The sequence below is a fragment of the Protopterus annectens genome, chromosome 2.part0 (genome assembly GCF_019279795.1).
Source record: "Protopterus annectens isolate FY-2018-M chromosome 2.part0, PAN1.0, whole genome shotgun sequence".
NCBI classification, from domain to species: domain Eukaryota; kingdom Metazoa; phylum Chordata; order Ceratodontiformes; family Protopteridae; genus Protopterus; species Protopterus annectens.
The window spans coordinates 914,395,481-914,422,657 of NC_056728.1; the positions used below are offsets into that span (position 1 = coordinate 914,395,481).

Below are 27,177 nucleotides of genomic sequence, written 5' to 3' on the forward strand. Positions count from 1 at the left end.
TTCTCAAGAGCAGTTTAAAAAAATAGCATGCATGCAGATAAAACCTGGATGAAACAAATTTTACTTTCAAAAAATACATACACAAATCAACTGAGATGGTGTTCCACAGCCGGATTTGTTAAAACAAAGGGAATATCATGTGCATTCCCCAAAACGAACCATGAAAAAGTAGCCAGGACCTACTATAGTAAATATGTAATCATACCAGTAGAAAGAGTGGCCCCTGAAAAATTGCCGCAGAGGGGAAATTATTAAAAATTGGAGAACATCAAAGTGTTTGAGGAAAATTATTTACACTACACCAAGCAGATGAGAAGCAGGTTTATTTCAGCAATCAAGGAATGTTAAGAAGGCGGTGTGAGATTTAATCAGGTGCAGCCAGTTAGCTTCAAAGTAGTTTTCCTGGAGGATCAAAGACTTTTTTTTTAATGCAGAGCAGACTGAGGAGGAAATAAAAAAACTTAGCCAACAAAGTGTGCGTCAGCAAAGATAAGGGACCCTGCTTCTCATTCTTCTGGCAATAAAGTCCATGGAGAGATTTTGTCTGTGAAACCTTTTAACTGTTCCAAAGGTAATTCATTGAGAAACAAAAAAAAGTACAGGGACTGACAAGAAGAATCAGGTATAGATTGAACATGGGCCAGAGACTGGTGATGGGAGATGGAGATTGTCAGGAAGAAGACCAGAAGCACTGTAAAATTAGTGTCTACATGGGATACTATAAAATGCATCAATCTTATTAGGGATAGACATGTGAAATGTGACTTTGCAAGAAGTGATTAAAGGCAGACATGAAATGCAACTAAGACTGGAGTTCTGTTGATTATTTAAAAATGGTTGATTAACTGTGTATCATATACCCCACATTATGTCAATGTTTAGAAGGACATGGAAGGGAGTGAAGAAATATACGAGTAAAACAGTATTTTGTTCTTAATATCTGTATACAAATTCATAATGCAATTTGCACATTATATCGTAAAGCAGTTTTATACAGTATACAGTGTAGTCAGGTATATTTCAAATGTGAAGTGGAGTCTCACTGCTGTTTTTCACAACTGGGAGGGGAGTACAAATAAAAAAAGAACTGACAGCAATCAATGTACATATGGACACAGGATCTAAATGGTGCTTTACGATGGGTAACCTTAATTTTAGAAGAGGTAATGCCTGTGGGTGCAGTCATGCACGTTTACAAACAATGTGTAAAAGTTGGTACTGTGAGACTCAGTATTAATATCGATGCTGAAAATTCTAAACATTATCAATAATATACATGTTAATTTAAGATTAATATCAAGCCAAAAGTGGAGTAGGAGGTATTTATGTTTCTATTATGCTGGGTGTGACAGGATATGTTTTATGATAACAGTGGATTTTTAGTACAGCTACATATAGAGAGTGTGTTAGATTTTACACTATTGTTTCCAGATGGATGTGGCATAATTTTCAGACATTGACTTGTTGATCAGAATGGAGACAGGGAAGGTTAGTGTTTCTGCACCTATTTTTGAGGAACTCAGAGAATTTATTTGAGAATGTTAGATATACAAGTGAGATGTCCTTTTGTGTGTTCTCATAACATATCATCTCCGCATGCACCCATGGGTCTTTACGTTGGTTAAGTTAGACTAATTCATTGAGTGGTGACAGCTTGCAATTCATATGAAAAATAAAAAAGTTGTTTTTAACTCTAATACAGAAAAATAACCAATTAAAGGCAATAAGAGTGAAAAGCAGTAAAACAATAATGGCAAACAACTGACCAAAATCAGACCAGATGCCAACTGAGCACAAGGCTTCCTAGAACAAAATTAAATTGAGATCAGTTTCATACAAGTCTTCAAATAATGTTAAATGCATATAGGAGACATGAAAGCAAAGAAAGTCTATTTCTGACTTTAAATGGAGCTGCAATTAGGAAAGCAAGATAGTTAGAATATACCAGGTCTTTTAATAATTTGACAGGAAACAGAGTACTAAATGTAAAGCCTAAGAAACAACTGCGTAATGGGGTTTGAAACTGAAAGGGATTTTTTTTTTTGTTTTTTTTACCCAGTCTGCTTGTGGCAATCTCCTAGGCCACATCAAAAGGACGAAACTGGGGAAAGGCCCTGCTACAGTGACAGTTAAAGCAAAATAAGAAGTACTTGCATTTTGTAATTTAACAGGGATCAATTTGTTGGAACTTACAATGCTCCACTCTAAGAGAATGCAGTAACATAAGACTAGTTCAATGATATTGTGTACAGCCAAGACAGTGTGCAGGGGAGTGGTAAATATAATATGATGTTAAAGTGTGGTTAGTTAAAAATATTGATAACTGCTGTAACTATGAGTTCAGGCAGATATGTTTGTGCATTAAGTTCAATTCTGATTCTGCAGTGATACCTCGGGGATGGTAATTACCAATGAAGTACAAAGAAGGTAGTTCATAGTCAGTTTATGGCATTCCCTGCTTACACAGTAGCATACAAAATTGATGTAAAATGTTATTTGTCTCTATGACACTGGCCTGTATGGAAAATCCAGAGGATAGCATTGATTACCTGCAGTCTGGTTCTGCGCACATTTTAGACCTTTCTTTGACTGGCATCACTGGATTTACGACAGGAAGGAGCTTTTATTTATTATACCTGGTTCTATTTAGTATGACATGAGGAGAAACTGCTTATATATGCATTTTTAATATAAGAATAGATCACAAAAACCTTTCCAAAATCACTTGTCTTTTTCTTTTCCTCCCTCATTCTTTTCCTCAACTTTACTGATCAGAGCCACACAAACAAATAAAAAAAAGATAATTACAAAGTAACACATTTATATAAATGTACATGACATACATGTACTGTACACCCCAGAATTTCTTGTTAAGGAACATACTCATTGAATAATAGAATCATGATATACCATGCTATCAGACATTGAATATTCATAATCAAAATGGAAAATGTCAAAAATTATCTTACTTATCATGATTAAAATTTTTTTAACACAATCAGCATCTACCTATCTTTTGTCTCCCTGTTTATCAAAGTGCATATCTCAGTATAATACTCCTTAAATAATCTACAGATTTATCAAACACAGCAGAATTAAGAAAGAGGAAATTACCTGACCCATTAGTATTCTCCCAGTGTTCCTCAATTATTCTTTACTTGATGTTTCATCTTGCTACTGAGGCATTTTAATATATAAATTACTATCGTACTTACCATCAACACCCACTGGGCTATCTTCTCTTGCTAACTCAAATATATTTATTCATTGCTTCTGCTTACTCACCTCTTTGTCTCCAATTTCCCAGCAACTCACCCATAATAGCTCATTCATGTACTTTAATCCAATGAAAATATTGTACTCCTGACCTCTAACCTTAGCATCTTGTAAAGTCCAAGTGAACATCTCACCACTTAACATCTGGTGAATACCAAACAGATAAAGACCACGCACTGGACTGTATGGCTCAACCAGGACCCTCTTTTAACACCTTTACAATAATGCTTTACCAATCCTCCCTGCCATATATCACCAAAAAGAATAACGTAATTAGTGAGAAATAGCTTTTACCCTACTGATCAAAAACAAATACCCTCCATCAAACTGCAGGAAATCCAATGCCCTGAAAGCTGCTCAATGTCACCTTTAAAGGACAGGATATTCTATATGTGATTACTTTATTAGGTACAGGGATGGCTATTTATAAGGTCTGTTAAATATGCATTGCATCACAAGTGACATTCCTTTATTACCTTACCTACTCTCATAAAAATACTCAGCCTGACAGGAATCATTCAGTTTTATGCACAATCAAGTTAATTCACAAGACAAATTTATTTTTAATATTCACAAGTCCAATAACTCAGCATGAAATACCCTATACTCAACTGTTATCATTAAAACAAAGAAATCAATCCCACTCTCACTGTAATTGACTAATGTCCTCACTTTCAAAACTGATCTTAATAAACTCTTATCAGATTCTTGGTTTTGCTCCAGCCCAACCCCTAGGTAACCTTTCATAACTTAAATATCATTTCTCAATGACACTTGTTAACTAGACTGGCATATATGTTTTCAGCTCATACAGTTCTTCAAAACTACTTGTAAATACTGTAAATAGCCCTACCCTGTTCTTCAATGTATCTGTACAACACTACCTTTACTCATTAAATAAAAAATGCGATCATCACTATTCATAAGTACTAGGCTAGCTCATGGGAGCCATTTTAAGATTAACCAGTTTTCCCTTTTTGTGCTTGAAATAACCTATCCCATTTTGGATATAGATGGGCCTTACCCATCCCATGGTCAAAAGTTATAGATTACCCCAATCCGAATGAAAATAACTGGTATCACACCATATATAATTTGAAGGGACCCATGCATAGGATAAAGCATTTTGGAGCTGCCTCTGTCCATTAGTGATAGAGGAGGCAGTACTGGGGTAAATTTTCTATTACCTATCCATAGATCTGTTGTACATGAATAAGGACAAGGATGAACGTTGTTTTATGTGGATGCAGACTCTGATCCAGAGCAGTGGTTATTCTTTGTGAGACATACCTGTCCCTCCAAACTATTCTGTTGCTACTGCAGAAGATGCTTAGATCCCTAGACTGAGTATTTTTGATGTTGTTTCACTTGTTGCGTGGTACCTCCATCAGTAATTGGTCAGAAGATGCCTTGTATGCTAGACACAGATCATCTCTAACAGTCTGTAGAATATGGAGTATAGTGACAAGGCTTTGGGTCAGTACATGCAGGAGATGTTATTTAGGCTTTGTATCCTTTCAGTAAGCTATGTCTGTGGGAGCTCCACTTGTTGCATGTGTGGCTGGACAGATACATGCCACAGGGGGCATTATATTCAATTACTGGCCTAATGTGGGATGAGTAAAGGGGCACAATGACATCCTTAGATCTAGACACAATTAATTTGATTGTAAGCTATGCAACATAGGATATTCTTAAAACAACGGATACATGTTAGTCAAAAGTTATGACACTGTCCACATAAGTTCCCAAATCAAGAACAACTGGGTCAACTCTTAGGGGTATATTGTCAATATGGTAGTTCTTTGGGTAGATGAAATCCCAAAGAGCACAATAATACATTTTTTGGCATTTATTTTCATCCATGATTTTGGCGTTAGTTATTTATTTGGGACAAACCTTTCTTTGCAGGATGGGTAAGCCATTTGTAGATTCAATAACTGCTCCTAGTGTACAGTTATCTGCAAATGTAGTCAGCCAGAGCCCTTTGGTATTGGCTTTTACTTCAGAAAAGTAGATGCCAAACAGGAGAGATTCCAGTGGTACTCAACAGGGGACTGGTCACTTTGTGGAGGTAACTTCTTGTATTTTGATTATTTGTGTCCTAGCTGTGAGTCAGTTGGCAATCCAGCAGGTGACATATGGGTTTATTCCTAGTTTCATTTAGCTTTTCTCCTACTTTATTTAGGGTTTGAAAGCATTTTAAACATTATAAGAAGGTTTTAGAATGTATTTTATCTATTTAAATGTGGATTGTTTTTGTGTTCCTGCACTTGATTTATTAAGTTAAATTTAATTTATTACATTTTATTGCTTATTTAACTTCTTAAGTAGTTGATTGTTAAGGGTATATATTATGTAATGGCTTTGGACATGTTATCTGATGAAGTTTTTTTGACAAAAACATACTGGTGCATGTCAGTGTTAATGTTTTGTGGTTTATTGCTGGTCCTGTGCTCTATGTTTCAATAAACTGTGTGTTTTGCAGCGAAAACAGCTAGCCAAGTGCTTTACTGGATTCACAGTTTTGGTTTTTGGCACTTTTCCACCTTTTGCTGATTCTAGCTTTTCTACTAAGCTTAAGTAGGGAGTTGTGTCAAAAGCTTTGGCCAGGTCAAGTAAGGTGGTATGTACCATACTGCTTTAGTGACCTTTTCAAAAAAATCTATCGGGTTGAGTAAGCATGACTTGCTCTTTATGAATCCAGGCTGAGACCAGTCCAGTATTTGGAGGTTCCTTATGTTCAGATTGATTAGTTCCATGAAAAGTCTTTCCATAACTTTGCCTATGATGCTTGTCAGACATATGTGTCTATAATTGCTTAGGTCTGTAGAAGTTCTTCCCTTATGCAGAGGAATGACTGTAGCTGTTCTCTATTTACTTGCTACAAAAAACTTCTATGAAGGCTGAGACTGAAAAGTGTTGTTAGAGTTGTGGCTAAATTGTGCTTTGTGCTATTTAAGATGTATCCAGGGATACTGTCAGGAGCCATTGCTGCAGTATTTTTAGCTTTTGATAGCACTTTTAGGACTTGGTCTTATGTGATAGCTGGAGGTGAGCGAGTTCCAGGTTTATCTTGAGGGGCAAAGAGAGAGAGGTAAAGTTAGAGCTGAATTTATTGGCTAGTAGGTTCACTATATCTTCACCTTCAGGTTAGGTTCACAATCACCTCAACACATTGCTACATTGTGCATTTGAGATTACGACCATAACTAAAAAATGCACTGGGTTGTCTTTGGTTTGGGTAGCTACGTTAGCCTCAAACATGGCTTTGGTGGATTTTAAGCAGCTCCTGAGTTGTTTATTTCAGTGACAAGAGCTCTAACCTGGTAATTACTCTTTTTATCTTTGTCAAAATTGTTTTCCTTTTATTACAAAGTTTGCTGATATTATGGTTCCACCTTGTGCTTTTTTTTTTTTTTATTTTTGTGCTTTGCCCTGCGCTTGTTCCTATGGGGTATTGCTACATCTATGCCGCTATTTGAATGCTGGTGTAGTATAGTGGTGTACGTTTCTGCATATTCGGTGGAATTTACTGGGTTTTGGTCAGGATTTGAAGCTTGCCAATGTATTACTTACAATTAGGTAGTTTGTCTTAAAGAAATTTCTAAAGGTAACTTAGGTGGAAGGGATCTCTGGTTTCAGTTTTATTTAGAAGGAGACTGCCTTATGGTCAGACTTAAGTGATGAAAATGTGTTGGGGATGGTGCAAAATGCTCCCATATGAACAAGATCCAAGCTGTCAGTAGCATAGCTAGGGTGGGAAGACAGTGGCAACTGCCCCAGGCACAAAGTATTGGGGAAGTGCAATCATACAATCTTGATCTCTAATGCAATACCGGCTTTTAAAAGCTGGTACTGCATTCACAGTCAAACCTGAGCACTCTGAATGTGGTCTAAACTGTAGCAAGCAGTTTGCTACAGTTCAAATGTAAAAATATATATATATATATATTTTTTTTAATTAAAAACTGAGCACTGTAGCACCCTGTGCAGGAAGGGTATAAACTGTGGCAACTGTTTGCCACAACTGTAGCAAGCAATTTGCTACCATTTATAACAAGAATTTTTTTTAAATAAAATGGAGGAGGGTTGGGGGTATGGCACTGAAACAGGACTTGAATGGCTAAGGTGGGGGGGACTGTGTTGTGCATCTTGCCACCTGATTGGTGTGCCAATAAAAGGAACATTCATTTTTTTTTTCACTCTTCAGTGGAAGAGCTTGGGGGGCAAGGATCTGTAATTAGCCAATTTTTTAGGGCTTAATGCAGTTAAGTGCCCTTTTTTTCGCTATTCTGATCTTTTTTGTTGAACTAAAACAATATTTTTGGATAACCAAGCTAAAAGATTATGTATCAGCAGGTATTAATGATTTGGTTTCTAGCTTGCCAATTTTGAAAAGAAGAGCTTTGGACCTTTGACACAATACAATTAATGTGTTTCATTATTAATATTTTTTAAAGAATCATTTTTTAAGAAACATTTTTAGGAAACATTTTTTAAGTAATATTTTTTATGTAATGTATTATGTGTACCTTGACCTTTAAGGAAAGAACATGCTTTGCTATTTAACGGTTTTAATTGTTATATTAAAATTTAATTAGATGTGTTGTATGTATTTAAGTAAGTGGTTTTGAGAAGTTTTTCAAATGAAGTCCCATGCTGTGTTAGGGAAGAAAGTGCTTAACCTGTATTTACTAAAGCTGTTCTTGGATTTTTCTGTTTGGATGCATTTTTATTGATGTTCTTATATTGGACTTTTGACCAGCATTCAGAGTATGGAGCTTATGGTGTGAAACTACCAAAAGGGCCAATTGGGATTTTTATTCTGTTCTGATTTTCTATAAGATGTTATCCCCCCTAGTGTGTACTCTGATTAATTTGTATTGACAAAGTCCAGGAATCTGTGCTTATGCACTAGTTCGACAGTTTTAACCACCCAGGAACATGTGATTGGGTTTAATACTGAGTGATTCCAGTTCCTGTAGATAGGCATTGTGCCTTTCTTGTCTTATAGAAGAAGTTCTATAGCTAGCTAGTATATGGTATGGGACTTTGATAATGTTTATTTGGACATGAAGAAAGGTCTAGTGTATAATGTTCCTTTACCAGCCTTGATATGAGTCTCTTCTGGGTGTAGATTGATACACCTCCACCTTTTTTACCCTCCTGCGCAGCAGTTGGTCTAAAAATCTGGAAGGCATTATAGCCCTGCGCAGCCAGATTGCTCTTCACTATTTTAAACTATGTCTCAGTCACTACACAGATGTCAATGTCTTCCAGGGTGAGAACACCTTGCAGGGAATGGAGTTTCTTATTTAGGCTCCTAGCAGGATCAGCAACACATTCATGTTTTCCTTTGTTTGCTTTATGTTGGTAGGTTTATTAGGTTGCCATTACCTAAAAAGGCACAATGAGGATGGACAATGTCTTTGCCAGTAATCAAAACCCTAACGGGGACAGCTACAGGTCATTCCTGGTGAAGCAGCATGGCATTTTGATTATATCTTTCCAGAGAGATAAATATTGGACCCCCTTTGAATGACACTGAAAACTAAGCCAATTACTGAAGTTTATTAGTTTTGGCTCATATTGTAGCAGCATCCATGGAGATGTTCGAACGCTGCTCAGTACTAGGCTCATACCTGCCTTGGACACATAATCTGAGAGATGTATCATGTCACTTTTCATACAGTCCAGGGAGGTACACCTCAATTCATTAACACTGACATGAACTATAACAGTCATACTGGTACTTGTTATTCAAGGACCTGAATCTTTACATGATCTGACAGATCCTAGAACCAAACAAGTAACTATCACTCGTTCCTTCCTCAGCCTGGTAAGAGGCACATGTGTGTGTGTGTGTGTGTGTGTGTGTGTGTGTGTGTGTTACAATGTCATCACATGTAACAAGAATGCTTGGTTGGGTCGATGCCTGACTTACAGGTCAGCACCTGTGACTTTGGGACACATTGTGCTATATGAGTAGGCTTAATTTGCTGAGAGTGCTTTGTACCTGTTTTGTTTCAGTTCACTAGCTTTATCCTAACACTCTTGCTCAACCTATAAACATTTCCATCACCCTGTCGCTAACCTTCCACTTCTTTCCAGCCTTAATTTCTTATCTCTCCTTAACACTCAGCTTCTCTTCAATTAATCTCTACCAATATTAGGAAATAATACTATGTATTCCACTCTACCTCTATTTCATGCAACTACAACATGTAATCATTACTAAATCTTCCAGTTCCTCTCTGTTGTACTATACACTACATCATTAACTGCATGTAATATAACCAAATAATACATTCAGCTTTCCTTTTAGTCTCTCTCCACTTAAACAATTATTGACAATTCTGTTAATCAGTATATACTGCATGATTGTTTTTATGTTTATTATTTGTAAATATTTAATGTCTTGATTTTATTCTATGTTTTACAGGTATAACCATTGTAACTGTGCATTTAACATAATTTATTATGGATGATACATGTTGTTTGTAGTCTTTGTGAATTCTTCCTCCTAATCCACCAGTGAAAAGAGTTTTTTTCCCCTGCCCACTCAGGCTTTCTCAGTAAAGAAAATGATAATAAGTATCCTTATAGACTACAGAGAGATAGGGATTGTACAGGTAGTTTAGAAGAGTAATAAAAGCAGTGTGCTGTTGGCCTGAACTTTGACTACTGGTTGCTTTACTGCCTTGTTACATAGGTTTGGAGAGAGTAGTAGTTTACCAAATCTCAATTATTACAAGCCTAAACCTTTTAAGCACGTCACTGACAATTAACAAAATGAGCTCCTGGCTTACATTTTACAGGTGCTGGATGAGTATTTCCATTTTCTTAAGATTCAGGTTGGTTGTTCCAACCCTGTGTAGCCTATAACCTGCAGTCCCGTCAGGCAGAATTTTCATTCCTTTTGAATAATTTATTTCTCTGCTCAGCTAATTATAAATGTCATTTGACATTACTGTTACTTCTATCAAACCCTCATTATTTAAGCTGTTTATAGATTTTATTCAAAGTAGAACATATCTGCACACCCCTTAGGGATTAAGGGAGTTCTCAGGGGCAAGACTGACATGGAGACTAGGACTGCAAAGTTAATTCTACTGCAAGTTCTGGAGCAGGAAACATCTGCTGAGTCACAGGGGGACTGGCACTAGCTTGTGTTTTAGCTTGTCCCATTTATTTGCACCTGGTTTGCTGCCTTAAGAATGTGGCAGTTCAATCTCCCCCATGCTAAGAATATCAAAGACTTCGATTTCTAGTACCAGGGTAAGGCAGAAGGGATTCTTTCTCTGTTTTTTTGGTGGCAAGCCTTCCTATCTCCTTCGTAGATTTCTAGATATTTTCTGCCTGATCTACTAACGACTATATAGCTCATGATTTCTTTTTAAATTTTACAGATAATGCTGTCCTTATGAGGAAAGATAAATTCTGGAAGTTCACATCCAGAAAATCATCACTCTCTATATCAGAAAAGTCATTAGTTGTAAATTGAACATCGTCACAGGTTCATAAGTAAGTAGGCTAGCTGCCCTTGCAGGCCAGTTTAAGCCTACCCAAATTCCTTTATTGTGCTGAAAATAACCTATCCAATTCAACTGATCATAACATTATTTTGGTTTTTGAAGGGGACCGCATTTCATTAGTTAGGCTGCCTGCATAGTGTCACACCTACAGTAATGCTTTCCAACTTACAGAATCTGTGTGGTTTATTTTTATTTTCCTCAGATACACTTTTTTGGCATCTGAAGGCCATTAAATTATGAAACTTTGGTCTTCTGTATTGTTTATGGATAAAGTTGCAAACAATCTTATATTTGGAATTACTGGACAACGTCAACTTGTTTGCGTTTGATGAACTTACTACCAAATAGCCGTAAGAAGACATGTACAGCAATTTTAGGTGTTGCAAATCCTTAGTCTTTCCTGTCCACATTTTATTACGTCTAGGCTCTGGATCATCACTACCAGAATCAGACACACACTGGCAGGCAGCGCTCTCTCAAGCTCCAGTAGGGGTCCTGCTCTTCTGGTTCACTGAGGCTACTACAGCTGTGGCTCCTTACTATTCTGGATATAATCTCTGACTTTAGCATTTCCATCTGCTGTTTTTGATGTCCTAGGTTTCACTGCTTTTTGTATCAGTTTCAGACAGACAGTTCTGCAAGCAATCAATATAAAGAGATTTCTTTCTAAACAGGCAAGATTACAAATCAGTGACATGTTCCAGCAAAAGTTCTCTGTAGTGACCAAGTCTTTCACAAATGTCTGCCCATTCCCCAAACTGTACTTCTAAATCTACATCTTTAAGGGTTAGACCATTGCTGGCATCCCTTAACTTATTTCTTTCATTCTTTGTTTTCCTTCCATTCTTTGTGGGTGTACAGCAAACTACATACTCTGATTTAATTCTAATGACGGCATCTGATGTACTTTCCAATTATAGGGGCCACAGAGCACTGGTTTATAGTGCCTTGTGGAAATGTATGCATATTGCTGGTTTGCATTTTCATTAATAGCCTCCATAGTTGCTATAGGTCTGAGATACATTGGCTATCTAATAAAATTTAAAAGAAGCAATAAAACAATTTAAGGCAAAGTGGTGTAAACTAATATAATATTCCAGAAGTAATACAGCTACTTTCAGCAATCAAAAACTAGTCTTATTTGTGTAAATTCATAAGGTTTGTGTTCAGTTTCCCAATTACTTTCAATTATTTTGGCTACTTTAATTAGCTTATCTCCATACAAGCCCCCAAAATCTGTTAGAACGAACAGGAAGAAATAAAATATTTCACATCATCAGCTAAGCTATACAGCATGATCTGTGAAAGCACCACAACAGGATAGAGCACTGGATATCCAAAGTAAGGGAAAACCAGTAGAACAATTGGTCAGGTGCCATATGAAGATACTTTGGAACCTTCCACAGGAAACCAGTATAAACATTCACTTGAAGCTAGACTGCAAGGGAAGAAACAAGAAAATGTGGAAAGTCTGATGCAGTTAATGTTGAGGAGTGATAGGCCAGTGAGTTCCCATATGACAGAGCAACAGATGGCACAGGATGAAACTGAAAAGAATGCGTCACAGGAAGATGCTGCAGACCTTTCTATAGAATGCCCGCAAGGAAAAGAAAACAAGGGATGTGCCCTCACTTTGGAAGAAATTGAGCTAAGAGAAGAGTCGCTTGATTTAATAGACATAGATATATTAAGATCAATGAAAGAAACAGACTGCAGAAAATCAATAAAACCCAAAAAGTCAGAAGTCTGCTAAAACAAATGAACACAGTAATTAGGACTGTTCATAGAGATCCATGCGATATAAAAAAGTAAACAGGATATATTACTGTGCAGCTAAATTAATAACAGATAAAGTTCTACCTCAAGAACACACAGTAGTGAGGGAAAGGAAAGGGAGAAATCGAATACCATCATGGAAGTATCAAATACAGCAATTAAGACAAGAAGTATCACGCTTAGAAGACTATAGAAGAGGGAAAAGATCAACAAAAAGTCTAAGAAAGAAAGATGTGATAAAAACAATGCACAGTACTAGTACATACCGGGATCTATCACACACTACTGCAAATAAACTAAAAATATCAGCATAGGCAGAAAAACTTAGATGATATGTGGATAAATATAAAGGAAAAGTACAAAATGAGCAATTTATTGATGACCCAAAAAAGATTTTAAAGAGAATTGGGAAACAAGGTAAAAGGGATTGAAAGACCACCAAAAAAAGAAGAAATATATACATTTTGGAGAAGTATCTATGAAGATCCTGTGGAACATAAAGATGCTAAATGGATAAAAGAAGTAAAAGAAAGAATAAGAAGTTTAAAGGTACAGGATATGAAATGGGATGAAGTAACAGCAAGAGAGATTGAAACAAAGTTAAGAAAAGCTTCTAATTGGAAAACCACAAGCCCAGATGCAGTACGTAACTTTTGGTTACAAGTATTAACATCTTTGCATGAAGACTTAGCCATAAGTAAGAATCATTTATAAGCGCACCCTAAACAGACACCAACCTGGCTAACAGGAAAAACAATGCTCCTACTTAAGAGTGAACTTGCAAGCTACCCTAAAAACTGCAGACCAATAACTTGCCTTCCGATGATGTAATAAATTCTACACAGGAATTGATGCTGACAGAGTTTATAGACATTTAGAAGAAAACTCAATTAAGGCAGTAGAACAAAAGGGCAATAAAAGAAAGTCATATGAAACAAAGGATCATTTGTTGTTAACGTCTCAGAGGAGAACTGTAAAAAGGGGAAGAATCTAAGTATTGCATGGACTGACTACAAAAAAGCATTTGATAGTATCCCACATTCATGGATAAAAGAGTGTTTAAAAATGTCTAAGATAGACCCTACACTGATCGACTACATTACAGTGACCATGAAACAGTGGCAGACCACTTTGCAATTAAGCCATGATAAAGGACAAATTATTATCCCATGGATAAAAATGCAAAGGGGGATATTCCAGGGTGACTCTCTGTCACAGTTGCTATTCTGCCTTGCCCTTAACCCATTAAGCTGTTTACTTAACAGCTTAAGCCATGGCTATAATTTGGCTCCTAGAAAGCAACAAAATGTAGACTTCTCATCTTTTCTTTGTCAATGATTTAAAACTGTATAGCTTATCAGATGAGAAACTGAAAGCACAACTGCAGCTTGTCAAAACTTTTTCAGATTATATAAGAATGTCATTTGGTCTTGATAAATGTGCAAAAGTACCCTTTAAAGTAGGTAAACTGCAGCATCAGGAAAATATCAGTTTGGGACAAGAATGTGCTATAAAAGAACTTGAGCAGGAGGGACTGTATAAATATTTGGGAATTGATGAAGGACCAACAATTAAACATGAACAAATGCAAATAAAACTTAGTAAGGAATACTTTAGAAGACTTTAATTAATCCTGAAAACAGCGTTGACATCTAGGAACAAAATCCAAGCTATAAACCAATTTGATCTTCCTGTCCTAACTTACAGTTTTGGAGTGACTGGCTGACCCCAAAAATGTGTTAGATAGATTAGATATGAAAACAAGAAGGATGCTTCATTCTCAAACGATTTATAAAAATCAGTGTATACCAAGATTATATATTCCCCGTTCTGAAGGAGGGATGGGCCTCCTTGAAATTGATTACATGTCTAGATCTCCAATCGTAAGACTACTCACATATCTGCTGACCTCACAAGACCCAAACGTAGTGAAAGTTTTGAAACATGAGGAGAATAAATCTAAGATGACATCTCTGCTTAATCTAGCAGAAGCATATCGGCATCAAACAGGAATGGAAATCAAAACAGAAGTAGATAATAATCAGGCAGCAACTGAATGTGCCAAAAAACAAAAGAAAGAATATAAAGTGAAGGACCAGATGAGAAAGGAAGAAATGTGGAAAATGCATAAATATAGTTGCAACAGAAAACTTCTGGAAGAACCTCATGTTGATCATGAAGGAATGCAGGAATGGTTAAGAAGTGGCAAATTCAAACCAACAGATGAAAGGTTAATATTGGTGGCCCAAGATAGTGGGCTATATACACGCTGGTTTACAAAGTCCATCGAACATGTGTGAGAAACAGATAAATGTAGGTTTTGTAAAAGTGACATGGAAACAGTCGCACACCTCTTTGCTGGTTGTGACATACTAATGGCAGGAGGACTGTACACTAAAAGGAATAATAATGTGTCAAGACTGTTGCACTGGGGATTGTGCAAACATTATGTTACTGACATAGCTGAAAAACACTGGAAACATGAGCCACAAAGCATCATAGAAAATGATGATGTTTATATCCCATGGTATCACCCATTACCAACAGTTCAAAAGATAGATGCTAGAAAACCAGATACAGGGTCTACATCAGAAGCATGAACTTTCAAAAGATAGAGTCTCATATGGTTGACACCACATGAGCGAACTTTTGAAAGCTCTCAAGTTTCAGCGATGATCGCTGTAGGGAATATTTCCCTTTACTTCACTGTAGTGCATTCTCAGAGTTGGTATATTTAAGTAGCGGGGTGGTGCAGGGGGGCTTGTCCCTGTGCTCAGAGCATTCAGGTATTTTTTTTTTTTTGTTTATTTTTATTATATGTTCGATGTTTTAAAACTTTGCTCAGATGGTGTCATTCATATGAGTGTCGAAGTTTTAAAACTTCGAGTATATAATATAGACTCGGATATAGTGGTCTATGAAAAGATGACAAAAATAGCATAGATCATTGAAATCACCACACCCAGTGACTACAGTGTGTTGTATACAGCGAGACACAAAGTGATCTGCAGGCAGAAACAAGAACAATGTGGAGGAAAGATATCCAGATAGTTCCAATAGTAGTAAGAGCAATAGGTCTTATAAAAAAGAATCTACAATCGTATTTAGATATGTTACCAATCCATGTAACCCCGTACGAATTGCAGGAGGAGTCATTACTGGGAACATTGCGGGTTCTGCGAAGAGCAGAAATAATACTAACTTCATGAACTTTAATCATATTTTGACTTCGGAATGGGGTCCATTCCCATCATGGTATTAGAAACACATAAGATTAGGTGGAATTAAAAAGTAATCTGAATGGAGAGATGATAAATCAGCAAGCAAAAGACAGTAGTATTGCTGGAACTGAATTCATCCTCAAGTCTTGGTTAGTACCTTCAAGAGGTGGACCCTGTTTTTCACAAAATCTCACTAAGATGACACTGATATATAAACTGTATTTTATATAGCATATATCACGGAATAAATTAGGTTAAAAAAGGATACACAAGACCCAGGATAAAACAAGTGCCCAATCCTGGTAGATACACTGATGCCAGGAATGGAAAAAAATGACAGTGTAGAATCCTCAAAATACAAAAACATTCCTACAATGGGGTTAGGGTCAGGTTCAGGGGGTGGTTACCCCACCCCCATTGCTCATTGTAGAAGGATGTACTGACTGACCAAAAAAGATGAGTAAAGTGGACTACTGAGGATAAGAAAGAAATTATGTATTGTTACTATTATGCATGAAGGCCAGAATTTCCAGACAGGAGATACACAAAAAGATTAAGAGAGAAATTAGAGAAAAGAAAAATACATGCACAAGAAAAACTGTCAAAAGATTCAAATGAAAATTTGTATTCATTTATATGACAGATTTATGAAAAACTTTATATAGACCATTTGGAAAAAGAAGCAAATGAGGAAGTGCAAAAATATAAATAACAAAATGTAGAAATTTCTGAATTGTAGACATGAGAAAGAAAGAGAGATCTGATATGGTACAACATTTATGCAAAGGAGAAAGCCAAATTAATCAATACAAAAAAAGCAACCTCAAAGAGAAATACAGGCAAAGGCATCCAGATATTGAACATTTCACAATACAACAAAGAGGAAAAGTAGAAAAGAGGATTTGTAATGGAGAAGTTAAAGAAATTAAAGTGAGACTATGGATTACCAGCAAAGTGAGTGATTTAGTGTAGCAAATCTAACTCTGATAACACGACAGCAGAACAGAGCAATGGATTCCCAAATTAAGGAGAAACAAGTGGAGTGGGAAACATATGATCAGTTGCCATATGAAGATACTTTGGAGCTACAGGAAAACAGTACAGACGTTCAGTTGGAATTTTACAGCAAGGGAAGGAAAAAGAAAACATGTCAACTCTGATGCAGTCAGTGCTGTGGAGTGATAGGCCAGTGAGTTCCCATATGAAAGAGCAACAGATGACACAAGACCAAATTGATAAGAATGTGGCACAGGAAGATGCTCTGGAACTTTCTGCAGGAAATAGAGAACAAAGAATTTACCCTCAGTTTAGAAGAAAATGATCTAAGAGAAGAGTTGTTAGATTTAATAGAGATGGGCAGACATATTAAGACCAGTGAAAGAAACATATTACAGAAAGTCAATTAAACCCAAGAAGTTTAATAAAGCAAATGAATACAGTAATTAGGACTATTTATAGAAATGTATGTGATATAACAGAAGTAAATAGGATATGTAACTGTGCAGCTAAATTAATAAAAGATAAGGTCTTACCACAATAGCACAGGACAGTAAGGGGAAATCAAATGCCATCATGGAAGTATCGAATAGAGAAAACTATAAAGCAATTAAGACAAGAAGTGTCACTGTTAGACGAGTACAGGAGAGTGAACAGATGAACAAAAATACTCAGAAAGATAAATGTGATAAAAACAATGCACAATATCAGAACATATCAGGATCTATCATGCATTACTGCAAATGATAAACTAAAACTATCAGCACAGGCAGACAAACTTAGAAGATATGCAAATAAAATAAAGGTACAAAATAAGCAATTTACTGATGACTCAAAAATGTTTTATAGAGAACTTGGAAACAAGACAAAAGGAAATTTTAACACCACCAAAAAAGAAGAAATAGATTTTATTTTTATTTATTTATTTTACATTTGTTTACCGGGAATGTCTGACTGGGACAATGCCCCATTTTTAGTGGAGGCCCGAGGGAAAAGCTCCATAGGACAAAATTTATAAAACTGAAATAAAATTTAAAAAAAAAAAAAAAATATATATATATATATTTTTTTTTTTTTGTTTTAAAAAGAACACATGCGAAAAAGGAGTATATAATAGAATACATAAAACATGATATATAATTCAGAATGGCTAATGCATAGCATACAAGTATATGAGTTGGCATTAATAAAATCTGAAAAAAAAAGAATAGTATCATGAACTATAGTTATGACAGTAAGTTAAATGATATGAGTGACAGTGAAATAAAGAGATGGGTTGAAGGTGGCTCAGGATAAAAGTACAAGGGTAAAGCTGAATGGAGTTAGAGAGTCACAGCATGAAAGTGTTTGAAGTAGAGAGACAGTTTTTAGTCCAGCAAAGCCAGTTTTTGGTGAGGTGTCCCTTTAGTAGCTGTTTGAATTTGGATCTGTTGGTAATATTAAGTATTGCCTGTGGTAAGGAATTCAATAATTCAGATACCTGGTTTGAGAATATGGGATATCCATAGCTATTATTGGATTTGATAAGTTCCAGCAGGTTTTTGTTAGAGGATCTTAGGGATTGAGGGCAAGAATAGGACGGAACTAGGTGTATGAGAGCAGGGCAGTTGTTTGGGTAGTGGAAGATGGTATGAGTAAAATTTAATTTGTTAAAGGTAAGTTGATTGGACATTTCAAGCCATTTTAGGAGGTGCAGAACAGTGCAATGGTGTAATCTATGCAGGTGAGACTAGAGGCAAATCTTGCTATTTTATTATAATAGGACTCAAATTTGTTTAAATCAGTTCTTCTAAGGTTTGTGAAAAGTGGGGATGCATATAGTAGAGTGAAAAGAAGGTGAGTTCTGGATATGGAATAGACATATTCTGGAGAAGTATCTATGAAAATCTTGTGGAACATAAAGATGCTGAATGGATAGAAGTAGTAAAAGAAAGAATAAGAAGTTTAAAGGTACAGGATATGAAATGGGATGAAGTAACAGCCAGAGAGATTGAAACAAAGTTAATAAAAGCTACTAAATGGAAAAAACCCACACCCAGATGCAGTACCTAACTTCTGGCTAAAAATATTAACACCTCTACATAAACAGTTAGCCAAGAGTAAAAACTATTTGTATGGGCACCCCAAACAAGATGCAAAACTGGTTAACAACAGGAAAAACAATACCATTACTCTTAGAGAACCTGCGAGCTATCCTAAAAATTATAGACCAATAACTTACCTTCTGACAATATAAAACTATACAACAGAACTGATGCCAAGAGTTTGTAGTCATTTAAAAGAAAACTCAATCATGACAATAGAACAAAACGGCAACAAAAGCAAGTCAAATGGAACAAAGAATAATTTGTTGTTAAATAAACTCATAATGGAGAACTGTAAAAATGGGAACACTCTAAGTATGGCACAGATAGACTACAATAAAGCATTTAACAGTATCCCACATTTATGTATAAAAGAGTGCTTAAAAATGTTTAAGATACATTGTACAATGATACATTACAGCGATCATGAAACAGTGGCAAACCACTTTGCAATTAAGCCACGATAAAGGGCAAAATATTATTCCAAGTATGAAAATTCAATGGGGGATATTCCATGGTGACTGTCACCACTGCCCTTTTTTTCTTGCCCTTAACCCATTAACTTAATTTAACTAATTTACTTAACAGATTAATTCATGGCTACAGTTTGTCTCCCAGAAAACAACAAAGTGTAAATACTTATCTTATTTTGCAGATTATTTAAAACTGTATATAGTTCATCAGATAAGGAACTGAAAGCACAATTGCAAGTGGTCAAAACTTTTTCAGATTATATAACAATGTCATTTAGTCTTGATAAATGTGCAAGCAAGAGAGCTGCAGCACCAAGAAAACATCAGTTTGGGACATGAATGTGATATAAAAGAACTTGGGCAAGAGTGAGTGTATAAATATCTGGTAACTGATAAAGGATCAACAATAAAACATGCAAAAATGCAAATATAACTCAGTAAGGAATATTTTACAAAACTAAAATTAATACTGAAAACAGCACTGACATCTAGGAACAAAGTCCAAACTATGAACCAATTTGCTCTTCCTGTCATAACTTACAGTTTTGGAGTGATTGACTGGACCCAAAACATTTTGGATTGGTTAGACAGGAAATGAAGGATGCTTCATGATTTATAAAAATCAGTGTATACCAAGACTATATATTCCCTGTTCTGAAGGAGGTATGGGCTTCCTTGAAATTGACTTACATGTATGGATCTGCAATTAAAGGCCTGCATACATATTTGCTGACCTCACAAGACCCAAGTGTAGTGAAAGTTGTAAAACATGGGGAGAATAAGTCTAAGGTCCACAGGTTCATAGATTAGTACTAGGCTAACTGCTTTGTGGGCCATTGTAAGGCTAGCCAGTTACCCCATGTAAGAATCAAACCCTGTACCTTGTGTTTGCAAGGTAAACACCTTAACCATTATACCAGCCTAAGATAACTTCCCTACTTAGTTTAGCAGAACCATACTGGCATCAAGTGGGAATGGAAATCAAACCAGAAGTAGATAAAAATCACACAGCAACTGAATGTGCCAAAAACAAAAGAAAGAATATGAAGTCAAGAAATGTGGAAAATGTATTCATATAGTTGCAAGGAAAGAAAACTCTTGTAACAACCTCATGTCGATGAGGATCTAATGCAAGAATGGTTAAGGAGAATTTAAACCAAAAGGTGAAAGGTTAATATGGGCAGCCCAAGAGAGTTAAAGTCAAGTGAACACATAAGAGAAACAGACAAATGTGGGTTTTATAAAATGAAATTGGATACAGTCGCACATCATGTTGCTGATTGTGATATACTAATGGTAGAAAGACTGTATACTGAAAGGCATAATAATGTGGCAAGACTGTTGCACTGGGGATTGTGTAAATATTATAACATTGAAGTAGCTGAAAAATATTGAAAACATGAGCCACAATGCATTATAGAAAATGATACAGTTTATATGACATGGGATCATCCATTACCAGGAGTTCAAAAAATAGAGCAAACCAGATACAGTAGTCTATGAAAAGAAGACAAAAGTAACATTGATCATTGAAATTGCTATACCCAGTGACTACAGGGTCTTAAGTGCAGAGAGACACAAAGTGATAAAATACCAGGACTTGCATGCAGAATTAAGGACAATGTGGAAGAAAAATACACAGTTCCAATAGTAGTAGAAGCAATGGGTCTTATAAAAAAGAATTTACAATCATACTTAGATATGTTATCAATATATATATAACTCTGTATGAACTGCAGGAGGAGTCATTATTGTGCACATTGCAGGTGCTGCGAAGAACACCTCTGGCTAACATCAAAGACTGAAACTTTACTAATTTCATGAGCTTTAATCATACTTTGACTTAGGAATGAGGTCCATTCCCATCATGGTATTAGAAACCCAAAAGACCTGTAGAAATTAAAAAAAAGTTTCTATAATAATGAGAAGTGTACTAACTTGTTCTCCAAGACAGCAGCTGATATATGGAACAGACTACCAAATTACATTAAAACAAGAAATAGTTTGGATATTTTTAAGAAAAGCCTGGACACTTATTATAGAAACAACTGTTTTGGTATATTGGCAAGCTAAAGGGCATTAGTGTGCATGCTTAAAATATTGGTATGTATGCATGTTACAAACTAACACCTAAGTATTAAATCGGCATTCGCAGAAACTGTCTCAGCAAAGCAGAAGCATTTCAAGCAGCATAAGTATATTTGTGTTTTACAGTCAAAATCTTAGCCATCCAGGCCTGTGCCAAATTCAAATTACTTTCCCATTTATTTACAGCCAATATATCATTAAAGTGATTGTCACTGTGATGCCCCACCACTGGAAACAGTAATCAAGGAGCCTCAATCCTCACCACTAGCACCAGTAGGGGATGTACATTGGGAGGATGACAAGTACACACACAGTATTTCCAGATGCAGCTCTCTGCATCAAGTGCAATTTCCCTGAAGAGCACACACAGACCTCCGTCAGTCTGGGGCTGGTTTCTTCCTCTTTCTCCAGATCACCAAGGTATCTCCCTATTGGCACAGCTATAGAGTTGATATCCCATCTGAGTGGCCAAGCCAAGACCTCCAGAACCCTCTCTGTCCAACTAGTGTTTCGTGTCCCTGCCCAAGTAGCTGACACACACACACACACACACCCGGGAAAGGCTGGCACAGGTTTACTAGCTATCCCCCATTCTGCCGAGACTATAAGGTAGTTATTACTGCCACCAGCCACATCCTTATCAGCTACTTTAAGGCCCTTAACAAAGGCTGTCCCATCTTAATGTGTAATGTTACAAATGGTAGTTTGACCAAGAGCAAGGCTATTAGGAGTGGCCCACACAGTGTCATAGAATAAATATGCAAGTACTCTCAGAACTTAAATATGTCTCACAAATAGCCAAAAAGAAAGGTTTAAATATATTTAATAATAAATAATAAAAGAACAAGAAAATACTCAGCATATAATCACAGTTACCTCAGAGTTCAAAATCACAGGAAATGCTTAAAACAACATTGCAGAACAGTCTCAAATAAAGAAAGAAAACATCTAAACTATACTTTACTATACTCTAGTTAACTTACTTACAGAGCAAGCAAGGCAGATGTGGTGAATGGGTCTTCCAGCTGATGTTGTCAGGTCAAAGACAAACACAAAATGCCTAGTCTCTCTTTGAGAGTTCTTAAATTAATACCTCAAATATTACTGCTGGGATAGCTTGCAGAATGACAATTTCTTGTCATCTGACTTCAGTTCCCATGCTCAAAAACAACAATTGATGCAGCTGGTAGCATTTAGTATCTACCTGTGAAAATACATAAACAAGGGCTTTTCTTAGATCTAAGGCAAATCTGGAAGTCATAAAACAATAAACACTTCCAAGACAATACAAAAACTTCTAGTTCTAGATGTTGTGTCTGTTACTGCACTGAAACTGAAAGATAACATCCTTTTATTACTTGGTCAAAGTAATTTACATTTTCAGCTATTTTTTTGAAATTAACTTCTTGTGCTGCAGTTTCCATTGTTAAAATATATACATTTAAACAGTTACAATAATGTATATACATTTCTGTTCTTTTCCAGTAGGGTATGCTGTGGTTACATTTTTAAACTCAGTACTGTACAAATCCTGCTCAACACACACTTCTGTACCAGCAGTTTGATATACACATAACATACAGTTCTAATACATTTGTAACACAAGCATATGAATCATGTTGATATTCACAAATGACATATAATTATTTACAAAATTCCAGATAGCTGGTCTGGCAGTATTTCATTTCATGACAGTCACACTAAGTGTTCTGGTTTTGTTTTGCAATTATTGCAATACCAGTATTACTTACTGCAGTTGCAACTGCTCTTTGCATTTCCATTGATGAAATTATTTATTTCCTAGCTGAAAATGTCAAGGCAGGGTTCTGTTAACATGCTGAAGATTAATTTTCTGTGAAACTCTTCTCCCAACATGATGCCATATTACGTAAAAGTGCTAGACCAGAGCTGAAAATATCTAAGGATGGCAGGCTTTTTTCAGAGATTTGATCAAATTTTTTTCCTATGCTTAAACTTTGACAGGATAAAAACAATGCAAATGAAATCATATTAAGTTGTTAATCTAATATGTACCATACCAGGTGCTTTACTACTTTACACAGCAGTACTTTTCAAGGAGATACTGTTAAGTTTGTGCAGTGATATAACAGGCTACATCTCTGTGTGTTGCACTACTGTTGGCTTCATGCTTGTTACAAGTAGTTTTTAAAAATGACATGAACACTATGTTTTGTTTTAACAGAATTAGTTGCTCATTAATGTATTATTTTCAGATATCCAACATATATTTGTGCTCTGCATACCTGTCAACTGTCCACAATATTGCAAACTATCCTTGACTGATGTTTTCAATTCACACACAAACACTGAATTTTAACAAAATACGACTGCAATACTTCATACTTGACTTTCATGTGCACATCACAATCTACCTCTATGACCTACTCCGAACACTATCATCATTCTGCTCTATCTCCATCCAAACAGTTTCAGGAATAAAGAAACTACTGGTGATGCAAAAGGTAAAAATCGCCAAACAGCGTTAATAAAACAAAATAAAGTAAAGTAACAGGTACACTCGAACTGACTTAGCGCTTTCACCCAACTAGGGCATCTTCAGAGTCAGTTAAAAAATATTAACAGACCTTTATAAATGAAATTCAAATAGCATTGTAACCAATGAGCATTAACATACAATGAAATTGTTATCAATTGTCCTGAGAGTTAACTCTTGCTGGTGCAACACAATTACACTTATCAAAAAGTTCACCACGCATACAATACATTAACGACACCTTATCTTTGGCATGTATATTAAAGCATAAAGCTTTATGTATCTGAAAAGTTGTAACTTTGTAAAAAGGAAACACAAGGGATTCCTTAAAGGAAGGAGTTTTTGAGACGCATTACATAGTGGTAAAATCCTGTATTGTAAAATAGAGAAAGTAATGAATTGAGCACAGTATGGTCATTAAGAAAGCAGAAATGGTGTTGTTCATCACACAGGAGACCACAGCTGAAAAGACACATCTTTAGTTGTAGAGAATCATCAGACTCATGAACTGGATAAGGGAGGGGAAATGGAGATTGATAATGCGTTATAATGTTACTGGAAACAACATGCATGTTATAGGAATTATTGTGGCAGATCTCTACAGTTCAAAACAGATGACAAAAACAAAGTAGATGTTAGAGTGACAATGAAGAGCCTGCATGCCTTAATAAATTTACGGCAGAGTTTATCTGTATATTATTCACCTCCATAAGGAATTATTTTCTTGAGAAGTAGAAGTCTAAAAGGAAACTGAAATTTAGTTATGAAGTAAAGAATACAGAGGAGATTTAGAGGTGCTACTACTAAAAGAGAAAGCAGGACAGGGATTAGATAGGGAGGAGTTAAGGAGAGTGAAAACGAGAAAAGACCGTGTTGACAACTATAAAGAGTTGATTATGCCAAATCACCTACATATAATAGAAAAGAATAGAATAGAATTTGACATTCTATTTTTGACCTAATGGCAAAGAAAATTAGTTCATTCCAGAAGATTCTGGAACTCTGGGAGGTCTGTTTATTTCTGAATCATTCTGATTCCGCTGAGAGAAAGTAATGACTAATTTCACAATTTAAAAAACAAAGGCACAAGTGTTACATTACAGTTATTTGTAATGCAAGGATACACCTCTGTTAGCTTTATGTGGTTTGTAAACTCTGGGGTATTCCTTATTGTAATCACAGCAAATCTATCAGCGGTATAGTATGCAGCTTTGGTAGAATTATTTTCAACAAGTACGTGACTATCTGAAGAACTGTTAGGTTTCTAATGTTAGGTGCTCTGTCTGGAAAAGTATTGCATAGAGTAGACTAAAGGATTTTAGTAAGCACATCTGAGAAGAAGGTATACTTAACCAGGGGGAAAAAGGAGGTACTTATGTGGGATAATGCAGCCTGAAGCATTGGAAGGGAATGTATTACAACTTTATTGTACAAAAACAACATTTAATGACTGGGTACACAAAACAGTACAAATATGAACTTTTACTGTGTGGAATTTTAAGAATGAAAAGCATTTTCTATTTTGAATGAACTCCAACTGTTCAATTATGTTGATCATAACAGAGGAGAGTCAAGAATTACAGTGCACTTTAAAGAACGTCAGGCAGCTGTGGGTAGTGCCACATTGGGTTACACATTATGGCCTTTAAGCACCTGAGACATGAGCTTATCAAGCAAGCTGCAAGTCTTTGTGAATAAAAACAAGACCGGAGGAAAACATGAAAATATGTAATGTAGAGAGCAGACAACAGGTCATACAAGTGATAAAGGTACCAAGTGTTACTTTAGGACATGTCAAATGATCAGTTTGGCCACAATTCTCTTACATATACAGTTAGCGAAACTATAATGCAACCGCATTTCATTTTCTTTAACTACACAGTAAATAAATAAAATTAAATTAAAATTACCTGGCAGAGTAAGTAGACTGGGACTGTGCTGTCTTGGAAGTGTTCTACAATAAATATAAAGAAACAAATATTAATTTAAACTATGTTTCTTTTTAAGATAAAAAAAGGAAGGAGAAATAAAGAATGTGCTTGCTGTTTACCTTAAAGTGTTCACCAAGGACACGTGAATACTTCATTGCAGTGTCTTTTTTATGACGAAACATAGCCATGTACAGCAAGGACAGACAGCGCATGCTGAAATCCAAGCAATTAGAAAAAAAGAAGTTATGTACTCACCATAACGTTTCATGTGAGTTGTTCATCTTGCCTTCATTCTTACAGATGGGTTCGGAGCCGAGTCGGCCAACTACAAAGCTCGAGGTCTTCAGACAGCTTAAGGCCAAGTCCCTATCCCATGATGCACCTTGAGTTACCTCAGATCTTGTTTGCTGCCTCTAATAATACCATATGCCATTCTGTCACTTTTTAAGGTAAAAACCATAGGAAAGAGAAAGCAACCATGATAAAACATGAATCTCGGTCCTCGAAAAAACCTGAAGGGGGTAGGAGGGTGGGAAGTAAGAATGAAGGCGAGATAAACAACTCATATGGAACATTATGGTGAGTACATAATTTCTTTATGTGAAGTTGTTCATTCTTATAGATGGGTAACATTCCAAGCACCATCTTTCTCGGGTGGCTCACGAGAGTATGTCTCTCAGGACAGTAGAACCAAAGGAGGCCCTGTCCCTGGACGCCCTATCGACTTTGTAATGAGTGATAAAGGTATGAGGTTTGACCAAGTGGCTGCTGCACAAATATTGTCTATTGGTATCCTAGCTGAAAATGAAAAAGATGTGGACACAGCTCTGGCTGAATGAGCCTTAAAATTTTGTGTTGTAGAGGTAAACTGGCAGCTGAGTACGTGAAAGTGGTACAATCAGATAACCATTTTGATAGGGTTGTTTTTGCACAGGCATACCTTTTCTAGAATCTGAAAAGGAAACAAAAGGTTGTTCAGATCTTCTGAATTCTTTGGTTCTATCGAGGCAAAATCTGAGCTGTCTGTGAATATCAAGTTTGTGCAGCATATACTCCAAATTGGTAGTGTGTTTAGGGAAAAACACTGGTAAATCTATAGTTTGGTTAAGGTTAGCTTCAGTACAAACTTTAGGTAAGAATGAAGGATTTGTTCGTAGTGAAACTGTCAGCATGAAAAACCAAATACAGAGGTTTTATGGACAAGGCTTGTAGTTCTGAGAGCCTGAGCAGACGTGGTGGCTACTAGAAAGATAGTCTTCCAAGACAAAAATTTCAAATC

General features: G+C 36.1%; 1 protein-coding gene across 1 annotated transcript in view; it reads right to left on the reverse strand.

The window, feature by feature from the left end:
* The window catches only part of LOC122792791 (AF4/FMR2 family member 1-like), a 1,648,712-nt gene that overhangs the window by 284,479 nt on the left and 1,337,056 nt on the right, over nt 1-27,177 (reverse strand). The window contains exons 15-16 of the mRNA XM_044060361.1: nt 26,018-26,111; nt 25,878-25,921 (exon numbers count right to left, since the gene is read on the reverse strand). Of these exons, the coding sequence (XP_043916296.1) occupies nt 25,878-25,921; nt 26,018-26,111 (138 nt within the window). The remainder of the gene's footprint in view (nt 1-25,877; nt 25,922-26,017; nt 26,112-27,177) is intronic.